Here is a 14497-nt window from a genome sequence, read left to right on the forward strand (position 1 = left end):
AAACATCACAGAAAACTTAACGAGATTGACATAATTTGGATCACGAGTGGTATTTCAGATTGGCCACTCCAGTTTTAATCATTTCAGTGATGTGCTTATAAAAACGATTCGCGCGTGTCTTAGGTAGATTCGTTCTCTGTACGCGTAGAATTGGGGTATTTATATTTTATCTGCACATAGTAGAAGCGCGTTTGAAGCAAACATGGTTATATGATGCTGTCAGAATTATGTGTCCTGGAGCTGAACCAAAAGTAGAATTAGTAAATCTATGAACAGATCGCTGCTCACAGATTTAAATTTCAGTCCTGTTCTAAGAATCGGGACAACCGACTTTCACATCTATAGTTTTGACAAATTGGTTATTGAGGTCGACCAGCCTTTGAAATCTCGCCACCATATTTCCGACGCGTGTACGATAAGATGTCATCAAAGCAATGTTTGGTTTGTTTTAAATAAGCACATATATTATCTCCATGTCCTCGCCATATAATCAAATATCAATATTGCGTTTTGGTTTATAATCCCAATTTTATATAGTGCGGCCCGCGAATGGATTCAGATGTTAAATGCGGCCCGCGAGCTCAAAAGTTTGCCCACCTCTGATCTAGCAGCTCATCTTAAAGTTATTTAGGAACTATAGTGGTTATGTATATCACAGGAGAAAATGTATTTTTGCAATCATGTCGAAGTCACCATGACCATACCATACTTCAACTTTTTTCTCTTATCCACTATCCCTAACAAAACATCTATTTGTATCAGTAGGCTATTGATAACTTAGCAATTAAAATGAGTCTGCACAGTAGAATATTTCATCTCAGACGGTCACTCGGTTGATGCGAGTCCTGGAGTAATGTAGCGAAACTGCCTCGTGATTTTCCCAATTAAAAAAATACAAATTAGGTTATCAACCGTTTTGTAGCTTTAGGTTTCGCGGACCCCCTGGAAATGCTTCGCGGACCCCCGGTTGAGAACCACTGCTCTAGTGGTCATTTTGAACCAATCGCATGCGGTCGAAGACAAATCCTAAACGGCCAACTTGACATAGCCCACTGTCGTTTCTACTATGTTTTGCTAGACACTGACTATTCTCAACTTGTGTGCTGGATATGAGCAGAGTTTACAACGAGTAGTTTGGGTGTCTCTTTCTAACTGACTATTCGACCGTTTTGATGACAGCCATAGCCTAGTACCTTTTTCGTATCAATCAAGACTATGTACGCAACTGCTCATCTCGTTCCGAGTCCCTTGGCCAATCCTTCGTCAAGGACAGTCGTGTATGTTGTGACGCTTCATGTCCGTGTCGTCCGCCGTATGCGCGGTTGGTTATGCCAATAGGAGTGCAAGGGTTGGCTTACGACTCGAAACAGTCGATCAAACTTAGCGGGAGTTTCGTGGCTATGAATTATATTGATAAATAAATCATGAAAGATAATAATAAACTGCGATCGCACTTGCAATATTTTATTACGGGATGAGTCAATACTTCATGGAGGACTCGTTTACTTTAGCTAAAGCTGTTAACGAGTTTCTTCCTATATGTCATTCTTCGTTTATCTGCCCTGACAATAGTCATCCTGATTTCACCTGCATTTAGTTGGTCTTGTCTCGGAGATTACTGTCAGGGATTTCAAGGAACGGGTAGCCGATTGTGATATACGATACCGACAGTCATGAGGCCGCTGTGAACGTTGACCACTTAGTCAGTTAATCCCATAGTGATCAGTCCATCCAATATGCGTCATAATCCCCAACTGTTGCGGAAGAGAATTCAACAATCCATCTGACTCAGTTGCTATTTTCGACAACAGAATTACCAGGAATTACGTCCATCCCCGGATCTTTCATCCCCCCAAATAGGCTGACATTGTTTTGATTCTAAAGCATGGGTCCTTTTTTTCCATTGTTGCGTTCGCGGCTAGTCCCAACCTACAGTTTAGTGACCGGGGATAATTCACAAATAGAATATCGACTATTGGTTAATAATCATGTTTCTGACACTGTCAGAGCGTACTAGCGTGTTTCAAGCAGCCTGCAACCTCTCAATTTGCGTTCATACCGGCTGTATCGGTAAACCACTGAAATGCGTGGGGGTTTTGAAATTATTATTTCCGTGTAACTGTTAGTGGTTAGTATAGGCGGAATGACAAAACGAGAAAAATACGATGAAATATACAACAGTGCGTTCAGGTATGACCATAACAGAGACATGCTGCAAGAAAATAAATGACCACGTCCATTAAGGAAGACTGGCGTTTGAAGACAAAAAGGCGATAAAAATGGATACGATGTAATTTAGATAGCGAAGATATCCTTATGGGATATACCAAACTTCGTTGTGCGAATGCGAATATGACATGTGACAACACATGTGTACAATGTACATTAACAAGCTCAAAAATATACTGCGTCTTAACTGTTGACTTTCCATTTGGCGTGCGAAAATGTATAAATACTTGTACTGCTATTGTTGTGCTGGCACCATGCAGCAACTAATAAAAATTGGGATGCCGGGTGCAAACTTCAAAATTTGATAGGCAGTTTTACGCAAATTTTCCCGACACTGTCAAGTACCGTGAACAATCTGAACATGTATCGTAAATAACATATGAAGGTGTTGTAAAGGATCTAGCGACATTTGTGATTTAATTAAGGCTTAGTTGTTAGTGACGCATTATTTACATGTACATGCATATTACAAGTGGCGTCTTCAGGTGTTAGACGCGGTTTAGGCGGGAATGAAATTGCTATTTACGACGTCTGAGGACACACATTTGCTTTGATTTAGCCACATTTTTATACACGTTACAAAACACACTGGCGGATTTAGATTATTTGAGATTCGTTCAGACGACTATATTTTTATATGCGTGTAGACAGAGCAATATCTCTGAATAGAATCAAAATTGATTTGCTCTCGCAGAAAAATCAACGCGGGTGGGATTCGGGTCAATTTTTTGTTTGCACGGAAAAGTTATTACAAGGGAGTGATTACATCAGAGATTGACAGGAGCTGATTCCCCGTTAAAACAGGGTCTTACTGCAGCTCCATAGTAAGAACTAAGAACACGGTTTGCTGTACATAACAATTTAACCTGCAATACATAATTGACTATATCGATCGCCGGAATCTACGCGTATGTGTTAAAGATTATCCTGTTTCAAACGTGAAATGCGCCGTTCTAGGTTACTGTCGTTGTCAAGGGCGTATAGCTGGCGCTTGACGGAACGGACTTATTTTCTCTTATCGGGAGAATGTTTTGCTGCGTGTCGTAATCGTGGCGACCGGGCGGTCCGCCTTTCAACTCATCAAGACATGCTGCCTATAAAACAAGAGGTGTGAGCGGTGCTTCAAAAGATTTCTCCTCTCTTCTTTGCCTCTGCGGCGTATTTTTCGAAAGCGCTCCAGTCTTCGTATTCGCTTGATTCTTTCTTGTAAAAAGTGGCGCACAATCGCCTTTTGGCTGTCGTCAAGCTGCGACAAGTACGCCGAAAAGGGATCATCCTCTCTCCGGTTACTCCTCCCGATGTGCTGCGCCTTCTTCAGCATTTGCCGCATAGTAGCGACCCTGTCGCAAGTGCACCCTCGCCTTTGTAAGGCCTTCATTCTCTTCGATTTCTCACGAGACCCGGACCTGCGAACGGCAGTAATACCCATCAGCCCGGTGATAGATCGCGATAATACCCGCGTAAGTGTGAGGCACCAGGCCACTCGAAAAATTGGAATAGCTACTCAAGTGGGGAGAGCAAATATTATGGGCGTCTGTATTTGTGTGATATCTGCAGAAAATATGTGTCATTATTGTTGTTACGACGGCGACTCAATTGGTTATTACTCCGTGAAGGCAACGTGAAATAATTTCCGACCAATAGCGTGCCCCGCGGGCTAACTAGAGTTGCATAACAGTGCGGTTATCGGCATAGTGTTTCGACGGCAGCCCTTGCAATTTCGAGAACGCAGAAAATCTACCAGCGCTCTGGGTAAACTTGGCGATGTTTGCTTGTTCAATTTGACGCGTAGGTCAAACAGTCAAAATTCAATTTGTCATACTCTCGTGGCGAAGAATTTACTCCGGTTTGACCCCGTCAACGGAAATCAAAGTCCCACTTTGCTTCCTTCACTGCAGCCCCCAACGCCGCGGTAAGACTGCGAAAGTGTGCATTTACCCGTGGCGAGCAAGTGTCAAATAACAGTGTGAACTGTGACTTGAGATCAAGTTGGACTAGCTTGATAAGATAACGCATGCCACCACATATGTGCGTTTTGCGGTCACCTACTTCTCTGAATCACACTTTCGTACCGATAAGGAACTCCTTTAAGGCGTGTGTACTAACGGGCGGGCGCACAAATCATAGTATTTGCAATTGCTCAACTATCGGGCATTCTCTCCGCGATATTCCGCTGGATCAGCGTTATAAACCCTTTGAAGATGCCGTTGCCTAATTACCGCGATCAGTTCATATACTCCCAAACGTGCGACATGCAAAGAACTTGAGTCGAAAGATCGACAGAGATAAGCGTTATGTGTACGTATACTAGATTACCGTCTTCTAGCAACAACGAATCTCGCCGTGTGATTACGTGAATTCTGCCGACAAGGGTTCAACGTGTCGCAAATACTTCGCGGAATTACGTTTCCAAAACTTCCAGTGTCTAATGGTTGCTCTATCGGTTCACCGTTAAGCTCATTAAAAAAACATTAACCCCGAGTAAATGGGCCTTGAATTTGAAGAGGGGGCAACATGGCTGCCGCTCAACTGTGGAGTCTCACCAGGTGTTTTCGTGTGGCCTGAAACCCAATCTCTATTACAGAGATTGCAAATTTCCAATTCTTTTCCAGTTTAAATATCCGACAATGACGTCACAGAGGTGTTGTCAAAGCAGTAATGACACCACTCTAAATAGACTTATTGTGTGCTGCGTTATCAGTGACATCATTAGCTTTTTGTCAATTTAACTTTGATTTTGGAGTGAAGTCCGAACACAAAATGGCTGCAATACAAATTCAGTGATACTGGATGCATCGTTGCCATGCAAACGGATGTAAGTGAAAGTCTACTACATATTTTGTCTACGCGACCGGCCGTACGCTTACGGAATTTGTGTGACACACCCAACGGAATATCAGGTGCTGTTTCAATTCTGTCACGAAATACCTTAGTCGTGGCTCATGCCTGGATCAGCAATACAAATAAAAAAGTGCTTCAACACACGCGAATGTAAATTAGCAGGGTTACGGGTGCGTCGACACATAGCCATACCGTCGGGGACGTAAAGTGACTGTTAAAAGAACCGGATTTCAGGTTTAGCGATTGTACTAGACACGGAGTATATTGTTGGCGTTTTCGATCCATACATCTCGGAAACGGAACCTAATAAAACGGACGGACGCTTGATCTTTTTATACGTTCGCTATCGTGCGCGCTGGCCGCATACAAGTTAAATATTTCTCGCCGGTAAATAGGATTGGGTAAATATCGTTAGCATTGATGATCAGCTTTGAAAAGGTCTGGGCCCGTGAGTAGATTCGACGGAAAGTCACGTCCTGTTACATTGCGTTTTGCTGCAGATAAATCTACTGGATTTTCAAAGTCCGTCCCGTCACGTAAACATACATTAAATAACCTACTTTTTTGAAGAAGCGAGAGCGCTTGTGTACTCATTCGGATTATGATGCATCTAATCTTTGAAACAAAGTCCCGCAGGATCATCCGTCATCTGCGGATATTTACGGCGCTGTGTGCTCTGAAGTCTCGCAGACTTGGGATACGTAATAGGCTCATGTGTATGACCTCTTTACAAAATAATTTTTGGCCCGAGATAATCTTGGACACCCAAGTGATAATCTATGAACGCCGCTCAAACTCGGGACGGTGATGTACCAAAGTCGGTCAGGCATTGTGGGAAAGTACTAATGGGGTAAATGTTCTTAGTTTGTGCCAAAATATGGGTTTAATGGAATTATCAAACATGGGTTTTTGATAAGGCGTGTTGACTCTTTGCTTAAGCCCAGATTCGCGTCTGGCCATTTTTCTGGATATAAGCGGAAAATAAGTGTCTGCGTTTCGGATTTGGCTTGAGAGCTGCGAAACTTAACACCACATTGAACGGATAAATCGTCTACTTTAAGGCTTTGCTTGATCTTCTAATTTGTTACTGTCTCAATAAAGAAGGATCGAATGGTTGAAGGTTGAGATTAATTGAATCAACAGTAATGCATTCCGATTATACTGCGCGCCTCGCCGGCCTCTCACATCGCCCATGAATACTTCCGCGCTGTGTTACAGTTGACCACAAACAAAGATAACAAATTACACCGATCTCACGGATTCTTGCGTGCACTGAGTGAGAAGCCCCGCACTGACCTTGTTATTATATCTGAGATCCGTTCGTTTTGTGGCCGTGTGTTATTGAAAACATAGTTATTCGAGTGCTTATGTACCGTGAGAGGATGTTAAAAGTATATATCTTATAAGTAGCAATTATTACAGGAAACTGACTGCATTAACGTCAATGACTGCACTCCTATGTAAGAATGGTCTTAAGGACTCTCGACTGAAGACCAGCGCCATTATGTACGTCATTGCCGCGACCATAACAGGCAATGATATTCGGAAACGTTTTCTGTGTTGACATTATGGATTCGCTTGACCTTTCATTGTCTTCCGTTATGCATCACATTAGTCGGACAAAATGATGTCACTGAAAAACTTCATTGCAAATGGCGGACCACCCGTTCGCATGGGATTCACAGGCGGAAATCGGGACCTACGTTCTTATCTCCCTGGATGCGTTATCTATTTTGTCAATTGTTACCGAAGGGGGAACGCATTACTCAGACATGGGTTTACTGGGCAGGTGCTCGAAATAACCAGCCATTTCGATTGTGGAAAGCCAACACATCATTGACTTTACTTAACCGTATAATTATGTACTTATGAAAGTATCACCTTCTACCAATGCCGCATGTGTATAGCAACATAATTATCGGTATTAAACGGCAAGTTAAAACGGCTGCAAGTACGGAATTTGCGAGAAGGCGAGATTTCAGACGCGCGATCGTGAAAAATGACGGTCGCTGACACGTTTCTGCGCATTTTCTCGCCGCGAAAATTTCATTAACAACGCCCAGCTATTTAGAAACGCAGCGTTAGATTTATTCCAGTCAAAACCGTAGCTTTAAAATGCAACACAGGCTTTTACGCGTCTGTAAGCGATCCGGTATGATCTTCTACATGTTCCTTCTCCGAAGCGCTTACTTCGCGATTTAGAAAACGGCGAATAATTTGAGAATTCCCGACTCGCCGGCTTTTTGATGCGTCATTATGGGACATTACTCACTACGAATCCAATTATACGAATGCATAGTCGTTGCAATTGACCTCTGAGGGATCAGACTTGTATGTTTAACTTGGGAAGTTCTTTCCCATTGTTACCCGAGACGCGCCCGATGACCTTATGAGGTTACGCGGTATCTCGAGGGTTGAATGCACGCTTAGCGCGTCTGAGCCGTCCAGTTTATGGCGGTCGATAAATGAGAAAATGCAATAGTCGAGATTCGTTCAAGTACGGACGAAATACAAGACTTGTTTAACGCGAAAGCATCTTTCAAAATCTACCAAGTTTTATTTTAACAAAGTCCGTCGCTACCTAAATATGTAGTTTGGGATACAATGTGCGATGCTGTCATTTAACCCACGTATGCATTGACTAACGCGAACAAATCGTTGAGGAGAACCATTCGCGGAAAACAGGACATTACAAGGGGCGATGTGCTGTTAAGACGCCAACTAAAGCCAGCTTTAACTGTTATGTTAATTATGGGTAACACAGATAGGGACCGTATAATAATCAAATATCCATATTTGCCCTTTCGACTGTTATAATCGCTTTTTTTTATATAAGATCTATTTATTCATTCGTGCGTCCGTGAGGACAATTCCCCCTGTGCTTTTCAACACCGAGCGTTCAGCGTGGATATTATGTATTGCAATTCTAAAGTGTGCGCTGTGCGGTCTGACACTTTTCGGGAGCTAACCCGGATATCCCGGCGTGAATGCGTATCTCTTAAACCCGGTTCTAATGAATCGGTCGCATGTGAGCAACCGAAAATATCGCGGTGGGGAAAATGTGGAAATACCGGTAGCTAATCAACAGAAAATTGGGCGCGCATTTCGCCGGTAATCAAATGAAAACCGCGATTCCGCGAAATAGTAAACGAAAAGGATCTATTGCTCATAATAATTAGCCTTTTAAAAATAGCCATGCCTATCATCTTCAACCTGCATTGGGCGCCATATTGTTGTGGGGCACGTGTAAGAATGCGCGAGCAGCGGATTTAAGGGTCGCCATAAAAGTTCGAACTAGTGAATCTGTGTTATCACACGCGCGCTTATGTGCCCGACACCTCCATTTATGAACCCCAATCGCCAAGAATGTAATGTAATGTGCATTGTGCAATGATCGAAACCTGTCGGACTGGATCCGGTTTCCAATCCGGTAATATATTCCGCGAAGGAAACTGAAATACCATTGTGATAAACAAAGAGTACCCGATCCACATTTAAGTGACGCATTTTCGCGGTCGATTATGACTAGGGCTGGGCACAATGATTCGAGTACTCGAATCTGAATCGAGTATTAATTTTAATGAATCGAGTCGCGTAGAAATAGACTATTTTTCGAGTACTGAAATTATACGCTTCTCGTAACTGAAAGTCAATTTATTAACGAGAATTTTAGTTAAGATACTATTTTCCACTGAGGAAGCCTTGAAGCCTTGATTGGCCGTGTCGCAGCATACGAGACATCGTACAAAAGCTACAAACGTTACTGGAAATAAACACATTTCCGAAGTCATGATCATCCCACAACATTGTCAAGAAGTGTAATGAAATCGGTATGGTCGAAAAAAGACCAATGTATCTCTTTAACGTGACGGATAACAGGCATTATGTTCTTTGTGGTGGCCTAAAAGGTACACACTTGAACGTTGACATAGCACCTTCTGTTGCGACGTCATAGTGAGTGATACTCGAATACTCGACTCGAAGCGTAATACATGATTCACAATCGAATCACTCAGGTACTCGATTTTGCCCAGTCCTAATTATGACTAAATAACCCTAAACGCTGTTCTACACACACGTTTTGCAGAATTAGGAACCGCTATTAAACAAAATCATTCGTAACTGTTGTTGGCTGTCTTCTAATTTGAACCAAGAGTACCATTATGGTTGCCATAAGTATTGCGATTTTCTAAATTATATGTTAACAACTTGAAACGATTATGTAACGATGTTTCCGAATTTCACAAAATCATGCTGAAGGCATTTTCGTTGTGTTGAATCGCAATCGTGGTTACTGGGTTAGAAGAAAGAGATAGTCGCTAACCCTGCCCAACATTGGTACCGGTAATACCCGCTCAGTCATACTAATCGAGTGTGTCCGTATAGTATACATCTCCATCTCCATGTGTCTTTTATCATACTTGGCACCGTTGCTTCAACTGTAATCCACATCAGGCTATATTGCACGCGCGCATCAATTAGTTAAAATCAATTACGGGCTATCGCTATTCTCCGGTGCCTGACCGGACGAGCCGGAGCACTCCCACGGGAAATCCGAAAGTCCATACCTGCGCTCAATTGCGTTCCTCGGCGGCTTACATTTACACAGATCTTGCGACCCCTCGAATTTCGCGATGTTATACAGCAGCTGGGTGCGCTTCCATTCCTGTAAATCTCTCATGCGTCTGTCGGTAATCAGGTGGTCCGAAATATGACGTTTCCTGAAAATATACACCGATTTATTATCTGTAACTGGACATAATAAGCTCGTTGTCTGCGCGGCGCTGTTGGTTTTAAGCTTGCGCGTTCCGGAATCCGACACCTAACTTTATCGCAGCAGGTGCCGTTCGTGGTTGTTATGACACGGGGACGAAATTATGCCATTCATTACTCACTAAGTGGAGTGCGCTTATACGCGTTTTATTGTATTATCAAAATTAGTATTTGTCCGGGCTGGATAAGGTTCATTACTCAGATCTAGTTAGGACTGATATCTTACGAAGCTACAGATCAGAATTACCTTACAAAACACTACAGATTTTCGGCGGGTGGCCGCGTATAGTGTGTAGTAAAACGAGGATATTGTATCGACTGCTGTTTACATTCCGGTCTCACCTCGCCCCAACGCCTTTTCATCAAGAGCTTCTTTACGGAAAGTCGCGGTCTCTTATTATGTTAACATCACGACCCCTGGATTTTATACCGACGGCGCTATACTTCCCGACAATAAGTTGTCTCAGTGAAAGAGATACGACATTATGCGAGTCAATTTAGCTATAAGAACCAGCAGTGTTGACAGTTCTGTCTTAGTCTTAATCGTAGTCGTATTATTAAGCGCAAAGTGATGAAATATAATACGCATTTATTACACATATTACACATACTACGGGCAACGGTATTCCGCGTCGATAAAAAGGCATGGTACCGAACGTTGCCCAGTCTATGTGATAAAACAATATCTACCGCCGGCGTCCTGAGTAATGTAATTTCAATCAGACGTTGTCGTAATACATCATGCCGCTGTCTCTTAGTTACTACGTTCGAGTAAATGTACCAACACAATCATATTTGCTAAGCACTTGACTCTCTGGTCAGATATCATCACCGGTTTGAGAAGTTTAGCGGCACAATTAACCTAATGATATTCAATATGGAATCGAAAGCTTGGGAAAATCCACTTGTCCTATGACTAAATTATACTACTACGGCAAATATGACGATTGATTGATGAACCATAATAACGGATGAACCATTACGTATGGCGTGCCGTGACAATAAACCGTACAATATTCACGTGAATTCAAACAAGTTATGCTTACATAAAACAAGCCATTCTGTAAAACAGTTACGATCACATTCTTCATAATACAGCCGATAAACCATTCGACGTAAGATAAAACCGGCTAAAATAACCTCTGTGGTGTAAAATACCAAACGGAATCGGGCGTAATCTTGATTCTATAGTTACTTTGTTAGAAGTAGTTGCGTGTGGTATCAATGTAATGTAAACCAGTTTAGAGAAGAAGTCTTATGGCAACCTTATAATGATGACCTGCTACAAATCGCGTGGCATAAAATAATACCACAATCGGTGCGCTATATCGTAGCATAACAGCTTACCGTCGAATGTGATTCTCCATTGCTGGATCTGAAGATTCTTGTTGGACTTGAGCTCCACTCGCAATCTCGTCCATCGCGCAATATATCACTAACAGCACAAGACCATACTTTCTTATAACATCGTGTACACTCATATTGACTAAGGCTGGTGAATGAGAAAGAATTGTTAACCATATCTAATGTTAGCCTTGGCCTTCCTAGATCTTGTACGCGTCAATTATAGCATGGAAGAAAACGCGCATCCCAGTATAGGCGGTTGATACTTAGCATCTTCCGGCGGCGGATAACTAATACCTCGCCGTCATCGACCGCTCTCGCTTATACAGTCGCCATTTCGCAAACACCGTAAACAACCTCTTCGTTTTGAAGTAGCCGACTTTAAAGTTTCGAACGCCTTTTACAAAGATCTAAGATGCATCCATTACTAAAAGTAGATACCATCGGATACAGGGATGCCTTGATGTTGCCAAGTTGCGAGCAGTACCTATTCTCTCCACAACATTGCCGATATGCTTAGCTTTTGAATTGAACTCCGTATAAATATGCTGGAAGCGACTAGCCGTGACCGATCTCTCTTGGAAGGCCGCACGGCGCACAACAGTTTGTCGCCATCCTCAAACGGAAATCGGCACCCGAAACGATATTACCAGAGGCTTCTGCGGGTAATAACTGTAAGCATGATGGTGTACGTGGAAGGATTTACACTAATGGCACATGATATTAGTTGTAAGAACACGAGAAGAAAACCGCTTAAGCTTAGTATCACATTTCTGAAATCCTCTAAGCTGCATTCGCCATTTATAAATCCACCTCTCCGGTTCCGGGTGGCCATTTTCAAAGCGCATCATAATTTGCTCGATCCTAGAAACCCAACGATGTCGTTTCCTGCGATTTCTCGTACATAGTCGCACATGATATATACTATAACACAACGTTACGTTGGGTATTACAAACGTTTACTGAAGTAATCCTTCGTCGCCGCAGTCTTTATGCTACACTCACCGCGAACCTCGAAGGCTAATATTTGAATTGTAACTCGACGCTTCCGAGTAATATCAACCGCAACCATTTGCACGTCGGCCTGCACTTGTGAACTAGAAGTATTGAATCGGTGTATATGTAAGCGTGTAGCCTTCGTGAGATCGAATTTCGCGCCCGCCACCGATTCCATATAAAGATATTTCTCGAGTTTATAAGAGTTTGGATGAAGCGTTTTAGAAGTGGCGGTTACGCATGCTCACTGACGACATGGCCCAGCATGAGAACGCGGTTTCCATCTTGTTATAACTGCATCTCGAATTTCTCACGATACGGCGCCTAAAGGTGCAGCTATATTGTCTATGCTTCCCGGTAAATGAGGTGTGAAGTCAAGACACTTCCATATGATTGGTACTCCCGCTCTAACCTTTCCACTCGAAAGAGATATCATTTGTTTTATTAACGCGCTTAACTGGTACATCGCTTCATTACCTGTTTGTGATCACTACACCTATTGCGGTACAGCTTGTTCCTATTCCGGCCGGACTGCCAACAGTGTTGAACTAGCTTAGCTTTCCATATCGGTGTTATTTCAAGCTCGTTCCGCTAGCGACTACAATGCTTCCACCATCTAGCGGCGAGAGTCATTGCTATAAATAAAGATGCTGTCATTTTAATCTTCTGATATAACTCAAAATCGCTTTGCATAGTCACACTTGCGACTGCGGGGCCTACGATAACTAAGTTATCGTGGGCCCCGGCGACTGCATTATTTGTTTTAGCAGCAATAGCTTTACGGCACATCTGTGGTTAAAATGCCAAATTCTAGTCTAGCCAGAGAAGCTGATTGGTAATTTGCTGGATAGTTTGAACACTTTTAAATCGATAAAAATCGCCTGGCGGTGGTTTATAAGCGTTTCTGGAACCGTCCGTGTACTAATCGTCGCATAATCTCCCGTTCGTCGGAACACAGCACTCTTGCGGATTACCAGCAAGCGCTCGAAAACTGTTATTTTAGAACATAATCGATTTCGTTCGACCAACAGCGAACGACTTTGTGGTGTCGGATTTACCGGCTGTTGTGTTTTGCGATACTTGTGAGCACCAGTATTCCAACAGGTTTTGGTTTACGACAGGGGCGGACTGGATAGGAAGAATAAGTCTACATCGTAAATTCCGTAATCCGGGAAATACCAGTGGTACGGCACAATACACGTTTCATGGAATAAAACTTTAGGAATTGCTGGTTTTGGAAGTGTTTTATTTTCGAAGTGGAATGAACGTTCAGTCAGAGTTTCTCTATCGGCCTATGAAACGTAATGAAGTCTGCTGATCTGAGATCTGCTGTCTACATATTAATGAAAATACCTTGATTGCTTGTCATTATTTCATACGACCTCCTCTTATCGTTAGGCCATTAGGCGATAAGCGCCACATCTTTTAGTTTCATCTATAGGACACTATGGTTTCATAAACAACGACCTTGATTGCTTATTGCTTTTCCCAAATCCAAGAATTCGGTAACCTGCGACTGTACCTTGCCCAATTTTTCATATATGTGCGGTATGTATCATCATACATTTCTTTATGCTAAGCGAGGATGCCGCGTATTCAACTTCGACAATCATCTTAACTATGCATAACTCTTTCCAGAATTTGTCACCTACTTTTTATAAATATGCGGCAAATTATGACCTAAAGTCAACGCGAACATTGCCAATGCCCATTTCATCGCAGGTATACCCGATTGTTAACAGTCTGTAAGTTACCGATCATACGATAGTGGGGAGATTGTAAAAGTTCGGAGACAAAATCGGCTTACTTTAATTTCTACCTAATTTTTGCTATCTCTTATTTCACGCCGATAGCAAACTCGGAACTGTTTCCGCCACCATTTTGAATATATTTGCGGAAGTAGTCTGTTTCCTGAGCCTTATCACGCGAAATATTTTGAACATCTACTTTTACAAGTTTGTCGTAACGGCGAGTATTATCGGGCATAAAAACTTGTAAAAACAAAACCTGTCTCACCGGATAGAATTTTGGAATGATAGAGCGCCTTTAAACTTTAAGACCGTTGAGACACGATGACGGAGACTTTAAAATGTCGTTTTATTCGTTTTGAAGTTACGAAATCGCAGAAGATGAGTCTCGCTGTTCCCGAGAAGGCTTAGTCAGCTTGCCAGGAGTCTACGTTCCTCAAATATAATAAAGTCCTCGCGAAACACTCCGCAAAGCAGCTTGTCACATACCAGTGCCGTGACCTCAGCTAAGCTTACGACCCTGCATGAGCCTGATGTAGCATTATGCCGAATAAACCTACCGGGGC

The 14497-nt window shown here is 42.6% G+C and overlaps 1 protein-coding gene across 1 annotated transcript; it reads right to left on the reverse strand.

Annotated features, from left to right (window-relative positions):
• Window positions 1-2086: 2086 nt before the first annotated feature.
• Window positions 2087-11751, reverse strand: LOC145449178 (uncharacterized). Its single transcript, XM_080327649.1, has 3 exons — window positions 11191-11751; window positions 9639-9791; window positions 2087-3635 (listed from the first exon to the last, which is right to left on the reverse strand). The coding sequence occupies exons 1-3, from the start codon at window positions 11322-11324 to the stop codon at window positions 3302-3304; spliced, it is 621 nt and encodes a 206-aa protein (XP_080183775.1). The 5' UTR covers window positions 11325-11751; the 3' UTR covers window positions 2087-3301.
• Window positions 11752-14497: the final 2746 nt, after the last annotated feature.

This window comes from Botryllus schlosseri, chromosome 10 (assembly GCF_051294905.1).
Source record: "Botryllus schlosseri isolate E-star chromosome 10, Bs_hap1, whole genome shotgun sequence".
Classification (NCBI taxonomy): Eukaryota; Metazoa; Chordata; class Ascidiacea; order Stolidobranchia; family Styelidae; genus Botryllus; species Botryllus schlosseri.

Coding starts and splice junctions, on each gene's coding strand:
- LOC145449178 (XM_080327649.1), bottom strand. CDS start 11,324: ATGAGTGTACACGATGTTATAAGAAAGTATGGTCTTGTGCTGTTAGTG. Junction 9,792..11,190: donor ATGGAGAATCACATTCGACG/GTAAGCTGTTAT, acceptor GTATATTTTCAG/GAAACGTCATATTTCGGACC. Junction 3,636..9,638: donor AGGAACGCAATTGAGCGCAG/GTATGGACTTTC, acceptor TGCCGTTCGCAG/GTCCGGGTCTCGTGAGAAAT.